At 39.4% G+C, this 24636-nt stretch overlaps 1 protein-coding gene across 1 annotated transcript; it reads right to left on the bottom strand.

Annotated features, from left to right (window-relative positions):
* Positions 1-3203: 3203 nt before the first annotated feature.
* On the bottom strand, positions 3204-5128 carry LOC142349096 (uncharacterized). The gene is made up of 2 exons (XM_075400510.1): positions 4257-5128; positions 3204-3996 (listed from the first exon to the last, which is right to left on the bottom strand). The coding sequence occupies exons 1-2, from the start codon at positions 5126-5128 to the stop codon at positions 3204-3206; spliced, it is 1665 nt and encodes a 554-aa protein (XP_075256625.1).
* Positions 5129-24636: the final 19508 nt, after the last annotated feature.

Here is a 24636-nt window from a genome sequence, read left to right on the forward strand (position 1 = left end):
AAATTTCGAATTTTTAGTTTATCTCGAGGAACTCCCTCTGTCAACAGTTCTCTTCTCTTTTTCAGAATCAGGTTTTCTTTGAGGGCATCTTCTTTGCTGAGAGCTGGTAGCAAGTAAATATTTCTCTTTGCTAATTCCTCTCGATGTTCAATACTTTTGGCTAAGGCTAGCCTGGCTTCGTGTTCGTTAGCAACCGTTACTAAAAGAGTTCTTGGTTTCTTCCGTTCTCTCTTGAATTCACCTAGTCGTTTGAGTTCCTTCACTTCAGGCCTAACGCCTATTTCACTCAGTATTTCATTTACTTCGTCAGTTGTGGGGACAAGATTTTCAGCTTCTGTTTTGTTATGATCTTCAGGGATCCCTTGTATTCTGAAAATTTGTTTGATGTTGTCGACGCCTTTCTCTATCTTAATTAACTTTCCAAGTTTCCTATCTGTCTCCTGTGTGGATTCCACGGAGACCACGCAGCATACGTTTCATCAACTTTTTCACAAGTTGTTTTGATGGCGGTTTCTATTTTTCTGTCTACAAGCTCATTCAATCTCTTTTCCATGTTTTTGAGTTGATTGCTAAAGTCCAATTTTTCTATCTTCTCAGTCATGTTCGCCATTGTTCTGCATCTTATGAATTTATCTCGCTCGTTTTTGTCCACGCATTTATTGCAGAGAAGCATAATGTTGTTTCCGAGATCTATTATCCCGTTGAGGGAGGCCACGGAAAGTCCTGTGCAAATTGTCGTCATGTGTATATGACAGTTGCAGGCAACACATGTATATGTTTTCTCTTGTGCCTGTATTGGCTTGTTACAGGTCTTACAATTTTTCCCATTTGTTTCATAAGCTATGATCAATTCCAATTGAACTTAATCAGCAGGAATCTCACAGAACTTACTACGTTGACTTAAAATTTTGATCAAGACCAATTGTACTTAATCAACAGGAATTTCACAAAATAATTTGATGAAGACTTAAATTTTTGATCGACTCCAACTGAACTGAATCAATAGGATTTGCACAAAAATTTGGAATAAAAATTGCGATAGGGCTTAACAAAAGCTAAACGATTTTGCTTAAATTGACGATTGGGACTGAAAACTGGTTTTGATCAATTCCAATTGAATTCAATCAATAGGAATTTACAAAACCAACCTAGTGCTAGATTTACTAAAATTTTGGCTGCGTTTCGTTTCTTTTGCTTTTTCTTTCGTTGCTGTTGAGACGGGCTGTGTTTCTTTTTGATAAACGCTTTTAGATTGTCGCCGTGATTTCGTACAATAGTTAGGGTTTTGATTTCGAGGTGTGGTGCAAGATGTAGTTGGCTGTAGCTGCGAACAAGTTCTTTGTCCTTTTGCTTTCGCCTCGAGAGAAGGTCCTTTACGATGTGTAGAACAGGTATTCCTGTTCCCTTCAGCTCTTTGTAAACGTCTGGTGCCCCTTCTTTTACGCAGTAAACTATTCCAACTACTTTATGCTTGATATTCTTGATTTCGTTCACAAGTTGTTCTGGGGTAAGTGGCTTTCTGGGGTCTTTGCGGGGGCTTGCCACAGAGTTATTGACTAGATCGTGCCAAATAATCAACTGCTCGTTTTTCGGTATCAATCGAAGTCGTTTTTGAATAATTTTAGACTTATCTTGAGCTCCTCGGTGAAGATTGTATCCTGGCTTCTTGATCACTTGTCTGGATAATCGCTTCTTGATGTTTGTCCACCTCTCCAAGGAATGGTGAAGAGAACTTGCTCCAATAACAATTACCATTTACAAACAAGGGCCACCACAGCTGCCCTGAACAAACATTATAACCTATTTAAAGCACTCGAAAGCACTCAAAATTCAAGATTAAATGCGTGAAAAAGTCACTCTAGAAGTCAAAGATTATTCTAGAAAAACGCAAAAATGGTCAAGCAAAAATTTTGCATGGAAAAGACACACGTTTACGATAATTGCTTCTTATTCGAGAGCAATCAATAATAAAGGGCTTCAGTAAACCTGAAACGATGTCAAGGTTATTTTTTGTCTCATCGTGGAGTTTCAGATAATAATATATTTGGATATAGATTTTTCGCTCTTGACATTCTGACTGACGAAGTATAATAATTGCGACGCATTTAATTTAATGGTGGATATATGTCGTTATCAAAGTTGGTCGGTGGGCAACTAATTATTTTGGTGACATTCTCAAAGTAGTCATTACAAATTAAAAAATTATCAATTAGAGGTTGTTTTGTTACGGAGTTCAAAACAACATCATTTTGTCGACTCGTAACTTAATCTTATCCCGACATCTGGTTTTATAGCTTGGGAATCCCCGATTTGCCCTCTTAATTGAGATTCAAAAGTGAGCGCAAAGGTGATTTGTTTTAAACTTCTGTGCTCACTCAGGAGTTTAAAATCTAATCGAAAGTAAATAGAGCCCACTTGTTACCTCAAAGACATTACAAATTGAGATTTTGCTTGAAAACGGGATAGATAATCATTTTTTGGTGAAATTAGTTGTTCACTTAAGTTTTTTCACACTTAATAAATTGCATTAGAGTTGATCTCGTGTCTGTCATATCTTTTGTTTGAGTGTTAGTTTTACTTAAATGAAACCGTTTGATCTCATAGGTATAAACCCCGTTTTTGTAAAGACATCTGTCCTTTTAAAAGAATCCATAGAGGTTATATAACAATATAAACTATTCTTTAAAAGCAATATATCTGTGCAGTAATTGGTAGTCCATTGACATAAGATTGCGGAAAAACGGTTTCGGAACATTAGGTGTCATTGCACATTAGCGAGCAGTCTTGTTTCAACTGCTCACGTTTCAGTTCAAGAATAATGATGCTCAAGTTGATAAACGCATCTAAACAGCAGATTACCTAACTCAGACACTTGTCCATTGTAGGCTCAAAGGATAATATATAGCTTCAATAATGCTACAAAATACAGTATTGCAAAAATTATTTTTTGGTGGGTAGCGGGGGTCTATCCCAATATACCAATAGCTTAGTTGTTGTTGTTGTTGTTGGGGATTCGCAGCGGGTTTGCTGCAGGGCTGATTTATGCCCAGTCGTCAGTTGTTAAAATAAAGTCCATTTATTTCTGCATACATGGCAGTCGCAAAAGGTTTGCCAAGTGCAGAATCGTTTATTGACAAACTCCCACATTAGGTTTATCAGTCTCTTCTTGAGTCTGTAAGGTCTACTGAATTCAATATAATTCTCTAATCGGTTTGCGAGTCTGCAGTTTCGGAAGGTGAATTCACTTCTGGCTTTTCCGTTCTTTTTTTTTGTAGCCGAAAGACTTCCTTTGTGCGTCCATTGGCGCTGGTGAGGTCAGGTAGTTCAATGCAGTATGAGCTTTCATTCATGACTTTCGCAAGAAGAAGTAGGTCGTTCACTTGGAGAAACATAGGTAAGGGGAGAATGTTGAGCAGCCAAAGTTGGCTGATATAATTCACTCCTTTGTTTCCCGTGATCCATTTCACTGCTTTCTTCTGAAAGCGTTCGTGGTTTTGTAGCTCGTTTCGTGATGGGTTTATGCACGTGAAGCCGTACAGCAAAACGGGTAGGCTTAGTGATTTGTAAAGCCCAAGTTTGATGAGTGGTTTAACTTGTACTGCGACGTTTTGTCTTGGGAGGTACAGTACTTTGGTAGCTTTCCCGAGTCGCTCTTCTATATGTTTACTCCAGCTCAGGTCATCTTTGATGAGAATTCCCAAGTCTTTTACTGTATCTGCATTTGCCAAATCTTCACCCATAATATCGAAATTTCGTTTTTTCCCTCGAAATGTTATCTGAGCACATTTGTCCAGTGCCAACTTCATCTTGTTTGATCTGACCCACATTGCAATGCTGTCTAGGTCTTCCTGGATGGTCCAATGATCTTTTCCAATCGCGAGGATTTTCAGGTCGTCTGCGAAGATGAATGGGTCTGAGAACTTCAGCGCGTCGGGTAAGTCGTTGATGAAGATGCAAAACAGGAGCGGGCCTAGTAGTGAGCCCTGAGGCACTCCACTAGTAAAGTCTCAAACACCGGAAAATGTATTATCGATTCTGACGAACTGTTTCCGGTTGCTTAGGTAGTCCATGAGAACTTGTAGGAGACATCCTCCTACCCTAATATATTTGCAACCTTTTTTAATAGCTCGAAATGAGGTACTTTATCGAAGGCTTTCGAGAAGTTCGTGTAGAATGCAATAACTTCTGAGTTTGGATCGTTATCGAGTGCGTCTTGGATTTTTTTCAGGAAAATAATCATGTTTGTGAAAACAAACCGATTTTTAACAAATCCATGCTGGTGCTTTGTCAAGAAAGAGGCAAAGTGGTCGTAAAGAGCCATGTAGATGCATTTTTTCAGGATTTTACTTTCAATGTCCAGTAGGGACAGTGGACGGTAGTTTTGTACGTAGCGTCTGTCTCCCTTCTTCTGGATTGGGGTCACAGCGGCTGTCTTTAATGTGTCAGGTATCCTTCTTTGCTTCTTTATCACCTTTAGAAGCTTATTTAGGACGACCGAAATTTGTCGTGACGTGAAGAAGGCCGGAGGGAGTCCATTTGGGTCCCTGGATTTAGTAATGTCCAATTCGGACACGAAGGAATGTATGGTTTTAAACGATATGTTGAAGTTTGTCAATGTAGGCTTTTTCGTTCCGATGTCAGAAAAGCTGAATGGTTGTTTTGGAGAGAAAACTGAATGGAAGAACTCGTTTATAATGTCGACTTGTTCGTGGACAATGGTGCTCACTTTATCGCCACTCACGACTTGCATCGGAAGGGTGGGAGATTTATTGAGACTTTTCAGATGTTTGAATATAACGTCGGTGTTTCTTGTGGACAGTAAATTCTCCTGGTAGTCTTTCCCTTCTCCCTCTGCTGACTCGGTCACCAAGTTCTCCAGCTTCATGACTGCTGCTTTCCGATAACTCGTTGGTTTCCTTTCAAGGAGCCTTTTCTGCGTTTTCAGTCTTTTCATAAGATTTGACGTGAATGCAGAGATCCATCGAGGGAGGCTTTGGCGATGTCTGGTTCTTCGAGATACATATGTCTCAACCACTTTGTCGACATATTGGTAGAACTTTTCACACATTTTGTTGACGTTTGTATGGCAAATAAGTTGGAATGAGTTCTCTTTAAGAAAGTTATTCATTCCATCGTAGTCAGCTTTCCCAAAACTCCTGAGTGATTGGAGTACGGGTTTCGGTTAAGTTACTGGGCATTCGATCGAAAGATGGATTGCATCGTGATCAGTGTAGTCGTATGTCCTAGGGAAGTACTGATCCTTTTCGGCAAAGAGAAAACAGTTGCGATAGAAGGCCACTTCAAGGTTGTTATTTGAACAGGTCGGAAAGTCAATGGCTTGTCTGAACAGAGCTTCGTCTAAGATTTCGATGATTTCGATTTCTTCTTCATTAGAGCTGCTCGTTGTTTTCCAGTTTGCATCCGGGAAATTCAGGTCGCCACAGATTAGGACCGGTTTTGACTTTGGGATGGTTTTCAGGAGTTTTTGGAAATCGTTGATATTATATCGTATGCACTGCCTTTTGGTGGGTTTTAGATTGAACAGATTATCACTTCAGATCTGTCTAGTTGAAGTTTGCAGGCTAGGCATGAGTCGGGAAGATCCGCATTGATCTTCTCAGAGTTTAGAGAGTTTTTCCACTTCTATGAGGCTACCGCCGTGGGCAATTTTATCTCCCAAGAGTGTACGGTCGCTTCAATATATGTTGTAGTCATTTATATGTAGTTCGGGGTCGCTGATCAATTCGTTCAGCCAGGTTTTGCAGAGACATATGACAGTGTAGTCCGCTATTTGGACTGCATTGGCAAGTTTTGCTCTTCGTTCGATGTTTACTTCGTGTGTTGAGGAAGAATGTTGAGGAAACCTAGTCATGTAGACTCGGTTTTCTCAGATTCTAAGTGAACTTTCTTCCCGTCATTAAACAGCTCCAAATTTCGAATTCGCAACTTCTCTCGAGGAACGTCTTGATCGAGTAGTTGACGTCTTGTTTTCAGAATGAGGTTTTCCTTCATTGCATCTTCTCGCGAGAGAGCAGGCAGGAAGTAAATGTTTCGCTTAGTGAGATCTTCCCTGTGTTCATGACTTTTCGCCACGGTCAGGCGTGCATGATGTTCGTTCGCTACCATGACCAGAAGGGGTCTAGGTTTCTTTCGCTCGGGTTCGAATTTGCCAAGTCTTTTGAACTCGAGAACATGTGGTTCAGCTCCAATCGTAAACAGTATTTCGTTCAGTTCAGAGTTCGTTGGGACAAAATTTTTGGATTTAGATTTCGATGGGTCTTCTTTTAACCCTTGGATTCTGAAACTTGGGTTGATATTGTGATTTGACTTTTGGGCCTCCGCATTTTGTGCTCTTTTGGTTTTCCCGCTCGTGGTTTTGTCCACGGCGACGACAGCTGCGTATTTTTTCTCCCCTTTGTCGCAAGTGGTCGTCATTGCTTCTCCAATTTTAGAATCGACTAGTTCCGTTAGTCGCTTTTCCATGTTCGTTAACTTCTCACCTACGTCAAGGCTTTCCAGTTTCTCAGAGACACTTTCTAGCGCGCGTCCTCTGATGAAATTATCTCACTCGTTGTTTTCTATGCAGGTGTTGCACAGTAGCATCGCATTCATTCCCAATTCTATTATTCCATTAATAGCAGCAGGTGAAAGGGCGGTACATTCAGTGGTTAGATGCATGTGGGTGTTACAAGATACGCAGAAGTAAGTTTTCTCTTGGTTCGGTATACCTCGCTTGCATGTTTTGCAGTTTCTACCCATGACGTGAGATGTTCTATTTCAGTTGCTAGGTTCATTTTGATGTGTACCAATAAAATTAATTACTAGGTACTTACAAAAAAAACTTAGAACTGACGACTGGTATGAAGTTGTAGACTGGTTTTGATCAGTGCCAAGGAACTTAATCACTAGGACCTCACAAAACCAGGAACAACTTCAAAAATGAAGCACTTACTTAGTACTTCTTCGCTTGCTCTTTCTTCTTCCTTCGTTGGGATTGCGACGGGCTTTGTCGTTTCTTGTTGATTGCTGACAAATTGCTGTCGTGTTTCTCGACAATAGAGCGGGTTTTAATTCCAAGGACTGGTTTTTGATGGAGTTTTCTGTATTCGGTTATCAGTTGTCGATCTTTCTGTTTTTGTCTCGACAGAAGGTCACGAACGACGTTTAGGGTGGGAATTTCTGTTGCCTTTAGCTCCTTGTAAACGTTGGGAGCTCCCGCTTGTTCACAAAAAACTATTCCAACAACTTTTCAATTTAACTTCTTTATTTTGGTGACTAGCTGTTCCGCAGTTAGGGGGCTTCTGGGGTCAGACTTCGGATTGGTCGTGGAGTTGTTTATCAAATCGTGCCAGAGGACGACTTCCGCCGATTTGGGAAGTCGATTGATTTGATGAGAAACAATCTTCAACTTATCTTTCGCTTGAGGATGCAGGTTTTAGCCACACTTCGTGATGACTTCTGGAAGTTGTCGTCTCTCTCGGATATTTCTTCCCAGGGCTAGCTCCAAAGATATATACCATTTAGAAAGGGCTACCACGGCTGCCCTGATGAGACATTTAACCTGAAACTATTTAATAATATTAAGTGGTAATATAACGTTCAGCCTGAACTCTAGTGGTAATATAACGTTCAGCCTGAACCCCCATCATGGTCAACTTACCATAACGGGGCTTCACTTTCGTGGCGTGGGCATAACTGTAAAGACCCTGATTGCCTCTAGTCGCTCGATGCTGTCTACGATGGGAAAGACCACCCCAACAACAAACAAACACAAGTAATTTGCCCAAAAAAATCTCGGAGTCGTAATGTCTCGAAATCTCTCTTGGAGCGCAAACTGCCAACGTAGAACCAAAGCGTGGAAAGCCTTCTACACACTCAAACGAAATGTTTCGAGCAGAACCTCAATGGAAACGAAACTGAACGTGTACATAGGATACGTAGTACCCGTACTCACTTACGCCTCCCAAGTCTGGTACCCTTCGAAGACGGACATGAAATCGATCGAGAATATCCAGCACAAGGCCACGAAGTGGATATGCGGTGGAAAGGACGAATACAATCAAAGACTCGAAACACTGAAAATGCTCCCACTCTCCATGTACATGGAAATGCACGACGTCCTCTATCTCCTTTCAATCCTAGAAGGCAATTATTACGTCCCCGAAGACAAACTGCCAAAGCGAAACGAAAATAAAAACAAGACAAAAGCAGGAATTTGAACTCCCCAAACACCGACTACAGAAATCAGAAATTCAGAGCCGCAAAGGTATACAACCTCATCAGAAGAACAACGGAGAAGCCAATGACGAAGAAATTTCTGACACAGATGTACCAAAACTACTTCCACAGAAGCTACAACGAACTCGACAGCTGCACCAGGAGACTTCTATGCAACTGTGAAATCTGCAATCCAATGAAAAAACTCGTGCCAAACGAAAACTGAAGGGTTCTACACCCATGGGCTCCGACCCTAAAGACTCCTACTACTACTACTACTACTACTACTACTACTACTACTACTACTACTACTACTACTACTACTACTACTACTACTACTACTACTACTACTACTACTACTTCTACTACTACTACTATTACTAGTACTAATCCAGAAAATCTTTTCAGTAGAGAAAGAAAATTAACAAGAGCAAGTTTTGGCCAAAACAGCTTTCTGGACTGTGATGGCATCTGTCTCCTTGCTTACTGTTAAGAATTGTTGTTTGGAAGCCCTAAATCTGAGTATTAAAGTAGCTTTAAATTAACTTCCTGACACTGGTCAACAGCAAGCGCATCATATGCAAATTACAAAAAGGGACGTTTTTTCATGTTCGCGCAACCATACGCATAAAAAACATCTTCATTGTAATATCAATCAGAGCATACGAGTTATGGCAAGTTCATCCGGAGTCAAGAACAGAACTCCTGATTTTAAATACTGTTCTGAGAAACGGTCACAACCTGCTACAACTCGTCAAAAAGGTTCACAGAAGCCAAACAAAAGGCAGAAGGATAGGATCAAGAAACGTCAACTCGCCGAATCGGAACCCTAACTGTAAGTTTTATTTATTAATGAATCCGAAGGTTTACCTCGTAACTGCAAAAGTATTCAGTTTTTTGGAAAAAACTGAATACTTCTGTTCTCTCTCTCAAAGTTCACTTATCTAGTGAATCCGGAGGCATCGTCTCGGAATCGCAGAGCACTGAACACAAATGAGAGACCAATTGTCCCCCTACTCGCCATCCCGTCTCGCATCCATATACAAAAAATGCCACCACGCGAAACTATCTGCTCAGGCTGTGACTGCGAAATCAGCAACAGGGAAGCTGTTTTCAATTGCATTGGGCGCAGAAACTCAATGCATACGAAACCCGATTGTGTGGGAATCTGCGAAAAAGCCATCTTTGGTTTAATGGAAATTAGTCAAAATCTTCTGAAATTCTGCAACATTTGTGTCAGATATAATCAAAAATACAAGACCCTCTATAAAACTGTCAGCAACCAAGATCCTGTGGGAGCCGACACCTTCGCTGAAAAAGTGAAACAGGGTATGGAGTCAATCGAAGAAAAACGCAGAGAGAAGATAAGCTGTTCTTAGCGTTGTCGATGAAATTAGGGAAAAGCTGCCTGCCTTTGGATCGGAAATGAAGAAGACACCGGTTGCAGAAGAAGTCCCTCACATGAAACAGAAAGAGGTTGTCAAAAAGCCAACCGCTAAGGAATTGTTCGACGGCATTCGACTCAGTGGAATCCCGGAATCGGAATCAGAAAACGCAAGAAAGAGACTGGAACACGACTCATAAGAAGAAAAAGCTCTCCTAAGCTTTCTTCAACAGGACTGCCCAATCACTGATCTGGTGGGAAAAGGTACTTTTGACAAAGAGGAAACAATAAACCCTTATTATCAAACGGACAAATGAACAACAAAAGAGACCTGTCTTACTTTCAGCTCGAAAGCCAGCTACCTACGAACATAAGGTCTATTTGAGCCGGGAGCCGAGCCAGGAGGAACAACTTCTAGAGAATGCCGCATTGAAAATGAAACGTCAGCTGCTGGACAAAGGAAAGCAACCCATCGTGCTACGAATACGAAACTTGCAGTTGCAAGAAAAAAGGCACTGAGTGGAAAATTGTAGAAATCGAAGAGGGCACCAGCTCCCAATGACTACGATCAACACAGACAAAACAACCTACTCACGTTCAACAACAGAAGCCTAGTTGACTTTAAGTTGAAGCCTAGTAAACCCGATGATGACCTATTTCGTCCCAATTTTGTAATCTACAGGAAAAACAAGCGCAGCGACAACAACCACAAACGTGGTGGTGTCTTAATAGCAGTAAAAAATCACATAAACAGCAGTATTTTTAAATTGGAGTCCGACGCGGAAAGTATTACTGTTAACCTCAACACCGTGACTGGGTCAGTCTTGATCAACTGCACCTAAAATCCCCTCGAAAACAGTTTTATCGTTTTTCGTTTAACTGCCTCAAAACTTTCCTTAAAAAACGCAACGAGCAAAATGTGACTGCTTCGGCAATTACCGGGGACATCATTTTCCAACATACGAATTGGGAAAGTTTGACATCAGAAAACACTAATGAAACGACCATACTTGACTTCCTAGAACATTCCAACTTTGAACAAATTCTCCCATGCCAAAATTCACGTAGTCTCGACGTTCTACTAACGCAAGATGGTGAACGGACGGAACACTCGGCTATCGACAAAAAATTGGAAGGATTCTACTCCTTGTCTGATCATCATCTGTTGAAGACAAAAATGCGGGACTACTGCTAAATTTTATTTCACCTTACACAAAATAGAATAGAACTCCATTAACAAGCTGATTGACGAAATTGATTTCAACCCCTACTGCTATAGTAATGTTGATGAGCTCGTGCGACAGTGGTATGTCTGGATACGCGAAATAATCGACAAATGTGTCCCTCGCATAACTAAGCGTAGATCAACTCTTTCCGCGTGGATCTCGCCAAGCACATCTCATCACATGAAAGTTTTAGTGACGACCAAGAAAAATTATGAAGACAAACCAAACCTTCCTTTTCTGTTAAAAACTAAACGCAAAGAAACAGCACTGAAAACTGAGATTGAAAATGAACCAGCCTGTTTTGAAGAAAATTTCTTTCGCAGCAGGTGAAAGTCAGATATACAGAAATATCTCAAGTCCCTACACAAAATCAAAGTACTCCCTCAAGATATATATCTCGCAATTGTTGATGATCATAACCAAATCAAAGTCGCCTGCACATCTGGAGATCAAAAAAAGTGAACTATTCAATAATTTCTTTTCCAACGTTCTCAACGTGGAAGGTCAAATGTCTCTGGACCCAGTGTACAAGAAAAAAAAACTAATTTTTATCAAACTCTCGGAGGATGAAATCAAGGAAGCTATTTCAAATCTGGATGCAGACAAAATTTGTGGACCAGATAATTTTTGTAACAGCTTCCTGAAAAAACTCTTGAACCTCTCAAAAACGCTTCTCCTTGTCTTTCAAGCGTGAACCAACAAAGGATCTTTCCCATCCCAATAGAAAATTATCGAAGTGACACCCATCTATAAGGAGAATGACAAAACCGATAAAAGTCAGTACAAGCCGATTCGCCTGCTCACAAACGTGTCCAAAGCTTTTGAAAGAGTCATTTTCCAGCACTTGTATCCAATCATTGAAGCACAGCTTGATAAAAGACAATTTGGTTTTCGACAGAGACGCTCGGCAGTTCTGCAGCTCCTTCTGTACATAGAAGAAGTGGATGAAGTCTTTGACGCAGCAAAGAGTGAACGCATATATGCCCTCTATGTGGAATTCAAAAAAACTTTCGACAAAGTTGCCCATGAAAACCACTCGAAAAGCTACAAGAACTCAGCCTTGTTGGAAAACTGTTCAATCTTTTAAGCACCTACGTTATAGAACATAAACAATGTGCCAAGGTAGACAACTACAGGTCAAGTTTTAGGAATGTGACCAGTGGTGCTTCCCAAGGGCTCATCCTAGGGCCTCTCCTCCTCCTTGCCTACGTTAACAACGTTTTCAGAGCCGTTGATAATTACTCACGGTATGGCTATGCTGACGACTTTAAAGTCATCATGGAGAGCAGAACTGACGCAAATTGGCTTGTTGAAAAGGTTCAAATCTGGAGTAAAGACAACCACATGTCCACTAACGTCAAGAAAAGCAAAATTTTTTGTCTGAAAGGAAGCTTCTCATGCGAATTCGGCGATTCACTCGAAATGGTGCCGCAACAAAAAGACCCTGGAGTAATCCAATCTAGAAATCTCTCCTATAGTGATAATTGCTCTCGAAAAATAACCAAGGCCTGGCAATCCTTTTGGTTATTGAAAAGAAACTGTTGACTTAAAGCCAATCCCGTCACAAAACTGAATGCGTACGATGATTACGTAATTGCCTGTTTTGACCTACAATTCTCAGGTCTGGTAAGCAAAACCGCTGCATGGATATGCGGAAAAGATGCCGACTACAAACAGCGACTACTAAAACTCAAGATACTGCCTGTATCGTTGTATGTCGAACTTCACGATATTCTACTCTTCAACACAATATGCCAAGACAAAAATGCTTTATATTCGAACGCTTAACCTAAATCCAGATCAACAGAAATTTGGCAAAACTGAATCTCAGAAGGTCCTTTTAACAGGTTGAAGAAGACCGATACAATTTTTTGGACACGGACTGCGCGACTTATGAACATCTTAAACTAGCACATATGTGAGAATGAGTTAAAAAATCAAGACTAACTAAGATGTATCACGAATTCTTTGATAGGAGCTACGATGAGATGGAACTCTTTACCTCGCGAAATCTCTGTCTCTCTGTGGCTCCTGTAACTCTGCCAAGAAAATCGTGCCAGCTGAAAACTGAAGGGTGAAATTTCACCCCTGGTCTTGTCAATCTAAAGCCTATCTACTGCTACTACTACTACTACTACTACTACTACTACTACTACTACTACTACTTTTACTACTACTACTACTACTACTACTACTACTACTACTACTACTACTACTACTACTACTACTACTACTACTACTACTACTACGGCCGACTTGAATTTGGGGTAAGCGATCCGCGGATTACGGTTTTGCTCGGAGATTTCCCATTTCTGTTCCCAGGGCTCAGATAAAGCTTGTTTTCGTTAGCCAAGATGTTAATCTAGCCAAAACTAAAAATGGCCCCCTTTGAAAAGCATTTCTTTGGTTTTTATTAGGTTTCAAAAAATTAATTAATTTTTGAAAAAACTGCACTTTTCTCTCAATTTTACATAAATAAAGTTACTTTTTCTCATCGTAGATTGATAGTCACGCTTGAGAGCTTTCCGGAACAATTTTTTTAATCATTCTAGCTCTCTTATTTGTTGTTTTATTGACCGAGCGGAGTAGGGTGACTTCCGCGGCCAAACAGTAAGGGAAATTGAAAACTCTGTTTCTTCATCAAAAATTAATATTTTTGATTTTTTCTTTCAATTTCGGTGCTGTATGACTAAGTTCTGGCATTTTTGGTCTTGTAGTGCAGTTGCGTTTAGTGCCTGGAAACGACCTAATTTTTATGTCATAAAATGAGAGTGACCCAAACGAGTGACCACTGAACTGCAAGAAAAGTGGAATGAGGCAAAAACTCAAAAATGAGTCCTGGAGTCTGAAATTTCGCATGTCGACTAAAAATAGTCATACAAGACAGGTAACTTTTTGCTGGATTCTAATATCTATTAAAAACCGAAAAAAAAGTTTTTAAAATTCTCGACTTGAATTTGGGTACGAATTTTTTATAATTTTTGGCCGGATGCGAATATCTGGAAGACGGCTAATTTTAATGAGCTCAGCAAAATATTTATGGAACCTCAATTTCAGAACGCTATCCGGGTTTAAAAGGGCCGATTTTTCGATTCAAATAGCATAAGAAAAAATGAACAACTATTTCGAACACCAGAAGCAATTTCCGACGAGACGCAGCAAAAATAAGGCCATTCGAAATTTATGCTACTGAGGATTAGGCTTCAAAATGTTTTGAAATAAACATGTTAAGAGTCAGCGATCTCGATATTTTCAGCTCCCAAATCTAAAAATAGAGTTCTGAAATTTATGTCAAACTCTTGTCAAGCAGCAGAAAATTATTAAAGTTGATAGGTCGTTTTTGCAACTTTTTTTTTCTTTCTAATGTTTTCAGTTTGCTTGTTGGGTCACAAGGCTTACCGAAAACAATTTTTATACACAACTTTTCACTAAAAAAACCGTTTTGTTGTTGTTTTCAGTTGATTTTGATTTTTTGTGAAAAACTTGAATTTGGGTACATCGCAGTTTGTTGAAGTCAAACTGAAGAAGATGAGATCCATTGAAGGAGAACAACATAAACAAAAATGATCATTTTCATGCAAGAAAGTTTTTCAGTACCTTTGCAATATGGTTGTTTTCCCCCAGTTTATTTTTTGAAGCAGAAAGAACAATAACTTCGAAAAAAAAAGGAAGCAAAAAAATCTGAAACAAAAAAAAATAAGAGTTCAAGGTACAGAAAAACGAATTTGAGAACGGTTTCTGATGTCATTTCTGGAACACTGTTTATTGTTACAATTCAGTTTTATGGAGAAAAAAAGACTTACGTTGATGAAACTGCACATATCTTAATAATACAAGGGGAAATCTTTGAAAAACCAAAAAACTAGAATTTGGGTTCGAAAAATAAATGCCAAAGTGGCCCTATTGGTCTGGTCGCCAGGTTTTTCTATTAAACATAAAAATAATTGTCATACCAATTCCTCGAACTCATCATGGATGTTCGTACGGAAAAATCCAGCCTAAATTATTTAAAGACATTAAAAATTAGCCCAAAATTTTGGTATGAGTAGAAAGCTTTTGAGTGCTTTCAAATTTTTTTCGAAGTCCATTGCCTTATAAGGGATCAATTACAGGGGAAAAAGTGGTCTAAAATAACGGACATACGTTTTGTTTGATACAGGGGTAAGAAAAAATGATTTCTACGGGGCCAGAGCCTTCAAATCGAGACGAACCCCTATTTTTTATTTCAAATTGATCTTTTTTGCTTTAAGTCAAAGCCTTTGGCCCCTCCATTTTTTTCAAAACAACTCCTCATCCACGGGATAATTAACAATTCTGCCTGTGAACGGCTTGGAGAAGATTGTTATCACAATATAATAAAAATTAAGTGATTTAGAGTTGCAAAATCCGGAGTTTTTTTAAAAAAATTTTGCGGATTTCTCTAATTCCATCGCCTGTTTAGGGATTAATTACCGGAAACAAACATGGGTTTAAAATAACGGACACAAAATGAGATTTCTCGGGGGGTCAAAAAAATAGGGGATCATCCCGAGTTGAAGGCCAGAGCCCTCAACTCGAGATGATCTCCTGTTTTTTTTTTTCAAATTGATTTTTTTGCTTAAAGTCAAAGTCTTTGGCCGCTCCATTTTTTTCAAAACACCTCTTCATCCTTGCGATAGTTAAAAAATCTGTCTGTGAACGGCTTGGAGAAGATTGGTATCACAATATAATAAAAATTAAGTGTTTTAGAGTTGCGAAATCCGGACTTTTTGAAAAATTTTTTGCGGATTTCAATTTTCTCTTAGTCCATCGCCTGTTTTGGGATTAATTACCGGAAACAAACATGCGCTTAAAAAAACGGACATAAAGTGGGATTTCTCGCGGGGTCAAATAAAAATAAGGGATCATTCCGAGTTGAGGGCCAGAGCCCTCAACTCGAGATGACCCCCTATTTTTTTTTCAAATTGATTTTTTTTGCTTAAAGTCAAAGTCTTTGGCCGCTCCATTTTTTTCAAAACAACTCCTCATCCACGGGTTAGTTAACAATTCTGCCTGTGAACGGCTTGGAGAAGATTGTTATCACAATATAATAAAAAATAAGTGATTTAGAGTTGCAAAATCCGGAGTTTTTTTTAAAAAAATTTGCGGATTTCAATTTTCTCTAATTCCATCGCCTGTTTAAGATTAATTACCGGAAACAAACATGGGTTTAAAATAACGGACACAAAATGAGATTTCTCGGGGGGTCAAAAAAATAGGGGATCATCCCGAGTTGAAGGCTAGAGCCCTCAACTCGAGATGATCCCCTATTTTTTTTTTCAAATTGATTTTTTTTGCTTAAAGTCAAAGTCTTTGGCCGCTCCATTTTTTTCAAAACACCTCTTCATCCTTGCGATAGTTAACAAATCTGTCTGTGACCGGCTTGGAGAAGATTGGTATCACAATATAATTAAAATTAAGTGTTTTAGAGTTGCGAAATCCGGACTTTTTGAAAATACTTTGCGGATTTCAATTTTCTCTTAGTCCATCGCCTGTTTTGGGATTAATTACCGGAAACAAACATGAGCTTAAAAAAACGGACATAAAGTGGGATTTCTCGGGGGGTCAAATAAAAATAGGGGATCATTCCGAGTTGAGGGCCAGAGCCCTCAACTCGAGATGACCCCCTATTTTTTTTTCAAATTGATTTTTTTTGCTTAAAGTCAAAGTCTTTGGCCGCTCCATTTTTTTCAAAACAACTCCTCATCCACGGGATAGTTAACAATTCTGCCTGTGAACGGCTTGGAGAAGATTGTTATCACAATATAATAAAAATTAAGTGATTTAGAGTTGCGAAATCCGGAGTTTTTTAAAAAAAATTTTGCGGATTTCAATTTTCTCTAATTCCATCGCCTGTTTATGGATTAATTACCGGAAACAAACATGGGCTTAAAATAACGGACACAAAATCAGATTTCTCGGGGGGTCGAAAAAATAGGGGATCATCCCGAGTTGAAGGCCAGAGCCCTCAACTCGAGATGACCCCTATTTTTTTTCAAATTGATTTTTTTTGCTTAAAGTCAAAGTCTTTGGCCGCTCCATTTTTTTCAAAACAACTCCTCATCCACGGGATAGTTAACAATTCTGCCTGTGAACGGCTTGGAGAAGATTGTTATCACAATATAATAAAAATTAAGTGATTTAGAGTTGCAAAATCCGGAGTTTTTAAAAAAAAATTTTGCGGATTTCAATTTTCTCTAATTCCATCGCCTGTTTAGGGATTAAATACCGGAAACAAACATGGGCTTAAAATAACGGACACAAAATGAGATTTCTCGGGGGGTCAAAAAAATAGGGGATCATCCCGAGTTGAAGGCCAGAGCCCTCAACTCGAGATGATCCCCTATTTTTTTTTTCAAATTGACTTTTGTTGCTTAAAGTCAAAGTCTTTGGCCGCTCCATTTTTTTCAAAACACCTCTTCATCCTTGCGATAGTTAACAAATCTGTCTGTGACCGGCTTGGAGAAGATTGGTATCACAATATAATTAAAATTAAGTGTTTTAGAGTTGCGAAATCCGGACTTTTTGAAAATACTTTGCGGATTTCAATTTTCTCTTAGTCCATCGCCTGTTTTGGGATTAATTACCGGAAACAAACATGAGCTTAAAAAAACGGACATAAAGTGGGATTTCTCGGGGGGTCAAATAAAAATAGGGGATCATTCCGAGTTGAGGGCCAGAGCCCTCAACTCGAGATGACCCCCTATTTTTTTTTCAAATTGATTTTTTTTGCTTAAAGTCAAAGTCTTTGGCCGCTCCATTTTTTTCAAAACAACTCCTCATCCACGGGATAGTTAACAATTCTGCCTGTGAACGGCTTGGAGAAGATTGTTATCACAATATAATAAAAATTAAGTGATTTAGAGTTGCGAAATCCGGAGTTTTTTAAAAAAAATTTTGCGGATTTCAATTTTCTCTAATTCCATCGCCTGTTTATGGATTAATTACCGGAAACAAACATGGGCTTAAAATAACGGACACAAAATCAGATTTCTCGGGGGGTCGAAAAAATAGGGGATCATCCCGAGTTGAAGGCCAGAGCCCTCAACTCCAGATGACCCCTATTTTTTTTCAAATTGATTTTTTTTGCTTAAAGTCAAAGTCTTTGGCCGCTCCATTTTTTTCAAAACAACTCCTCATCCACGGGATAGTTAACAATTCTGCCTGTGAACGGCTTGGAGAAGATTGTTATCACAATATAATAAAAATTAAGTGATTTAGAGTTGCAAAATCCGGAGTTTTTAAAAAAAAATTTTGCGGATTTCAATTTTCTCTAATTCCATCGCCTGTTTAGGGATTAAATACCGGAAACAAACATGGGCTTAAAATAACGGACACAAAATGAGATTTCTCGGGGGGTCAAAAAAATAGGGGATCATCCCGAGTTGAAGGCCAGAGCCCTCAACTCGAGATGATCCCCTATTTTTTTTTTCAAATTGACTTTTTTTGCTTAAAGTCAAAGTCTTTGGCCGCTCCATTTTTTTCAAAACACCTCTTCATTCTTGCGATAGTTAACAAATCTGTCTGTGAACGGCTTGGAGAAGATTGGTATCACAATATAATAAAAATTAAGTGTTTTAGAGTTGCGAAATCCGGAGTTTTTGAAAATTTTTTTGCGGATTTCAATTTTCTCTTAGTCCATCGCCTGTTTTGGGATTAATTACCGGAAACAAACATGGGCTTAAAATAACGGACATAAAGTGGGATTTCTCGGGGGTCAAACAAAAATAGGGGATCATTCCGAGTTGAAGGCCAGAGCCCTCAACTCGAGATGACCCCCTATTTTTTTTTCAAATTGATTTTTTTTGCTTAAAGTCAAAGTCTTTGGCCGCTCCATTTTTTTCAAAACAACTCCTCATCCACGGGATAGTTAACAATTCTGCCTGTGAACGGCTTGGAGAAGATTGTTATCACAATATAATAAAAATTAAGTGATTTAGATTTGCAAAATCCGGAGTTTTTTTTAAAAAAAATTTGCGGATTTCAATTTTCTCTAATTCCATCGCCTGTTTAAGATTAATTACCGGAAACAAACATGGGCTTAAAATAACGGACACAAAATGAGATTTCTCGGGGGGTCAAAAAAATAGGGGATCATCCCGAGTTGAAGGCTAGAGCCCTCAACTCGAGATGATCCCCTATTTTTTTTTCAAATTGATTTTTTTTTGCTTAAAGTCAAAGTCTATGGCCGCTCCATTTTTTTCAAAACACCTCTTCATCCTTGCGATAGTTAACAAATCTGTCTATGAACGGCTTGGAGAAGATTGGTATCACAATATAATAAAAATTAAGTGTTTTAGAGTTGCGAAATCCGGACTTTTTGAAAATTCTTTGCGGATTTCAATTTTCTCTTAGTCCATCGCCTGTTTTGGGATTAATTACCGGAAACAAACATGGGCTTAAAAAAACGGACATAAAGTGGGATTTCTCGGGGGGTCAAAAAAAATAGGGGATCATTCCGAGTTGAGGGCCAGAGCCCTCAACTCGAGATGACCCCCTATTTTTTTTTCAAATTGATTTTTTTTGCTTAAAGTCAAAGTCTTTGGCCGCTCCATTTTTTTCAAAACAACTCCTCATCCACGGGATAGTTAACAATTCTGCCTGTGAACGGCTTGGAGAAGATTGTTATCACAATATAAAAAAAATTAAGTGATTTAGAGTTGCAAAATCCGGAGTTTTTTAAAAAAAATTTTGCGGATTTCAATTTTCTCTAATTCCATCGCCTGTTTAGGGATTAAATACCGGAAACAAACATGGGCTTAAAATAACGGACACAAAATGAGATTTCTCGGGGGGTCAAAAAAATAGGGGATCATCCCGAGTTGAAGGCCAGAGCCCTCAACTCGAGATGATCCCCTATTTTTTTTTTTCAAATTGATTTTTTTTGCTTAAAGTCAAAGTCTTTGGCCGCTCCATTTTTTTCAAAACACCTCTTCATTCTTGCGATAGTTAACAAATCTGTCTGTGAACGGCTTGGAGAAGATTGGTATCACAATATAAAAAAAATTAAGTGTTTTAGAGTTGCGAAATCCGGAGTTTTTGAAAATTTTTTTGCGGATTTCAATTTTCTCTTAGTCCATCGCCTGTTTTGGGATTAATTACCGGAAACAAACATGGGCTTAAAATAACGGACATAAAGTGGCATTTCTCGGTGGTCAAATAAAAATAGGGGATCATCCCGAGTTGAAGGCCAGAGCCCTCAACTCGAGATGACCCCCTATTTTTTTTTCAAATTGATTTTTTTTGCTTAAAGTCAAAGTCTTTGGCCGCTCCATTTTTTTTAAAACAACTCCTCATCCACGGGATAGTTAACAATTCTGCCTGTGAACGGCTTGGAGAAGATTGGTATCACAATATAATAAAAATTAAGTGTTTTAGAGCTGCGAAATCCGGACTTTTTAAAAAAAAATTTTGCGGATTTCAATTTTCTCTAAGTCCATCGCCTGTTTAGGGATTAATTACCTGTAACAAACATGGGCCTAAAATAACGGACATAAAATGGGATTTCTCGGGGGGTCAAAAAAATAGGGGATCATCCCGAGTTGAAGGCCAGAGCCCTCAACTCGAGATGATCCCCTATTTTTTTTTTTTTCAAACTGATTTGTTTTGCTTAAAGTCAAAGTCTTTGGCCGCTCATTTTTTTTCAAAACACCTCTTCATCCTTGCGATAGTTAACAAATCTGCCTGTGAACGGCTTGGAGAAGATTGGTATCACAATATAATAAAAATTAAGTGTTTTAGAGTTGCGAAATCCGGAGTTTTTGAAAATTTTTTGCGGATTTCAATTTTCTCTTAGTCCATCGCCTGTTTTGGGATTAATTACCGGAAACAAACATGGGCTTAAAATAACGGACATAAAATGAAATTTCTCGGGGGGTCAAAAAAATAGGGGATCATTCCGAGTTGGAGAAGATTGGTGTCACATAAAGGACGCAGAAAAAACGTTTTGCGAAACTACAAATTGAAGTTTTTTTTCGGACTGAACATGTTTATGACATCGATGAGTAGCCATTTTGGCCATTTTGAATTAGTTCTTTGAACACTATACCCACTCATCTATTTATTTGAAGAATTCTAGTTATGCAGATATGCAAAACCAAAGCAGTTGCCAGTTTTTGATCGTTTAGGCACGTTACGGGCCCCTTGCAGCGTCTACTGCAAGAACGTAAAATGTTTTACTCAGTTCGAGATAAGATAGGTCTTGGTCCTCAAGAGCTCAAATGAGTGTCATTTTAAACTCATTACACTTTCTGTTGAAAACTGGATTTTGCAACATCCCTTGTAATAGTGGATCCCTGCAGGAATTGATTATAATCCAAAATTATAAAGTTGGAATATTCAAGTTGAAAATCATAAATTGTCAATTTTATTAGCCTTTCTATGCTTTTAAAACAGCAGAACCACATTTCTACAGAATTTATTACACAATTTAAAAAGAAAAGCTTAGTCGGCATCAAGAACGTGATAATAAGGTCTCGAGAGACTTCCAGCCAGGTGTTTATTTTAGTTCAAATAATTTTTGTTTAATTAGTTGCTTCGCTGTCTCCCGTCACGTTGAAATAAATATGAATAGGGATCAAATAACGCAAAAAACAATGTTCAGTGGCATATTGAGCTAGAAATAGCTCACATAAGTGACAGAAGCTAAAATTGTATGTTTTGCGTAACGACAAGTTCAAGCTGAGACTTCAGCTCGAGATGATCTTCTAATTTCTTCAATTTGAGTTTTTTTTGATTAATTTTAAAGTCGTTTTACACTCAATTTTTTTTCTCAAAACAACTCCTATTCAACTCAATAGGTATCAGTTGCGACTTTGATCGAATTGCAGACAATTGTTAATATAATTTTTAGTTATATCTTCATAAAGTTTAGTAAAACTTACTTTCTGCTAAAAAAAATAGCAGATATCATTTCCCACATTGTACATCACCTGACTGAATACGTGTGAATTTCAGCAATAAAACATTCGTTTTAAAAAGGCAAAAAAACTTTTCAGGGGGATCAAAAAATAGGGGATCTTCCCCAGTTGACAGCCCCGCAGAAAATTTGTCCAATAACAAAAGTTTTTTAAAAAAACAAGATTTTAATTTTTCAAAAATTTGAGAAGGATTTATGTCTCTAAGTTAAATTGAAGTGTTTTAAGTTAAACTATTGTATTGGCCGCAACAAAAAATCAACCAAACCCATTTTTTTGTCGAGTCATACTAGTCATATGAGTAGACATGAAAATGGGGATCGGGCCAAACTGTAATTTGGTCTCATTTTGAAAACTTGAAAATGGGCATCCCAAAACTGGAATTCGGGTACAACGATTTTAACTCGAAAATGGGCACTTGAATTTGGGTACTGAGATTCTGTAGCCAAACTTGAAAATGGGCCAAAAATGGGCCATTTTCAAGTTAGGCTACAGCTACTACTACTACTACTACACTACTACTACTACTACTACTACTACTACTACTACTACTACTACTACTACTACTACTACTACTACTACTACTACTACTACTACTACTACTACTACTACTACTAAGCTAGTAGTAGTGGGGGATAAAATCCAACCTCACCTCCACGTGGTGTCCCCTGGGGGTATGTCATGTGCTGCGGCTCTCCGCTCACATGGTCGAGCTAACGAGGCACTGGTCTTCTAGTTTGTGGCGCAACTAGTCGTATCTCAGCCTTCAAACACCAAAGCAATGAGTACCATGGCCCCGAGTCCCGGGTAAGGGGTGCTAAGAATCTCCCGAGGAACCAACTCAGAATTGCAACTTTAAACGTCAGAACACTGACCCAAGCCGGATCTTTAGAGGCTTTGAAAATGGATCTGGCGCAATACAAGTTGGATATTCTGGGAGTGCAGGAGACGAGATTGCAGGAGCAAGAAATTGATCTCGGAGACCACAAGCTCTACCTGTCTGACTCGTGGTTGTCTGGTGTAAAGTCGAGACAAGGAGGAGTGGGCGTTGCTGTAAAGAAGTCATTGATAAACAGCATCGTAGAACAAGTGGCTCTAAGTGAACGTATTTGCTACGTCAAGTTCGCGGCTCGGAGGAGTGCCAATCTAGCTGTTGTTGTCTGCTACGCACCTACGAATGAAGCTAGTCTCCAAGAGAAGGATTTTTTTTGGAGTCAACTTTCAGACCTAGTTTCCAGCTTCAAACATAGGGAGCGTATTTGTGTTATCGGTGACCTCAATGCAGAGCCTGGACACCAGTTGAATGACACCATGAGCTGCAGAGGCCCGTTTGGAATGGGTGAAGAAAATGAAAACTCGGAAAAGTTGTTATCATTTTGCACTTCACACAAATTGCTCGTAGGTGGTACATGGTTCCAGCATCGACAAGTGCATCGGTACACCTACAACCCTCCCGATCCGAGTTGTCGAAAAAAGATGCTGGATCAAATTCTGTTTGCAGAGAGATACAGAGGATGTCTGACGAATGTGAGGACCAGAAGAGGGAAAACCACAATTACCGATCATGAACTGGTCATTGCGGAAGTATCTATGAAACTTTTGTCTAAAAAGCCATGTTTCACGCCCAGAATCAGTTCTGCAAAGCTGCAAGATGAAACAACGCGTGACTTATTCACGCAGGAGGTCAAGTTACATCTTGATAAGAGCGGCGATTTCGAGAATACAGAGCAGTCTTGGGACAATTTTCGAAAAGCCCTGAACCAAGCAGCAGTGAAATGCCTCCTTCCGGACAAGCGAGTGAACAAACCCTGGATTTCTCCAGATTCTCTGGAACTTATCCGGAAACGAGCTGATTTACAGTTGAAGAAACACAGCAGCGCGGTGGCGTTGTTAGAGTTCACAAACTGCTGTAAGGAAGTCAGAAAAGCTCTACGTGCAGACAAACGGGCATGGCTTGAACGCAAAGGCCAAGAAGTGCAGAGCTTTGCGGACAGAGGCAACTTGAAGGAGGTTTTTGGGGCATCACAGCAGATTTGCCGAAACTGGAGTCCCCAGTTGACCAAATTAGTTTCAAGCACTGGCGTCAACTTACGGACGAAAGAGGAACGACTTGAACGCTGGACGGAACATTTTAGTCAACTCCTGAATCCCTCAACATCCAGTTGCAGTACGAGATTGGATCCCGAAGAAGCAGCTGAAAGCTTGTCGATTGACCTGAGCCCAATTCGATTTGAAGAAGTGCTTGAAGCTGTCCGCAGGTTGAAGAATGGCAAGGCAAGTGGACCCGATGACATTTCCTGTGAGATGTTGAAAGCACACAAGGGTATTGTCGAGTGGCTCTGGGACATCATAGATAAGTGTTGTTTGACGGAAGTTTTGCCCGATGACTGGAAGGTAGCAGAAATTGTCCCATTATACAAGAGTAAAGGAAAGAGGTCAGAGTGTTCGAACCACCGAGGGATCTCTCTATTGTCAGTACCAGGCAAAGTGTTCGCTTCCGTTATTCTCAATCGATGCAAAGATTCAGTGGATCGCGTCTTAAGGGAAGAGCAGTGCGGCTTCAGAAAAAGCAGAGGATGCGCCGATCAACTCTTTGCCCTGCGTCAAATAATAGAGAAATCAATGGCTTTTCAATTGGATATTAGCTTTTGTTTCATAGACTTTCGAGCGGCATTCGATTCTGTCGATCGTGAGCAGATGTACCAGATAATGAAACACTATGGTCTTCCGCAAAAAGTGATAAACATCATAAGAAACAGCTATGATGGATTCAAATGTCGAGTCAAAGCCGAAGGTGAGAAAGGACGCTTATTTGATGTCAGAACGGGCGTTAGGCAGGGTGATGTGTGGTCCCCAATCCTATTCGGCCTTGTCA

Source organism: Convolutriloba macropyga, chromosome 11, assembly GCF_964194025.1.
Source record: "Convolutriloba macropyga chromosome 11, txConMacr16.3, whole genome shotgun sequence".
Taxonomy (NCBI): Eukaryota; Metazoa; Xenacoelomorpha; order Acoela; family Convolutidae; genus Convolutriloba; species Convolutriloba macropyga.

What these genes read in the sequence shown, in the direction of transcription:
- LOC142349096 (XM_075400510.1), bottom strand. Translation starts at nt 5,128, where the DNA reads ATGAATAACTTTCTTAAAGAGAACTCATTCCAACTTATTTGCCATACA. An exon ending in CATGGATTTGTTAAAAATCG is followed by an intron (nt 3,997 to 4,256) that starts GTTTGTTTTCAC and finishes AGACTTTACTAG; the next exon opens with TGGAGTGCCTCAGGGCTCAC.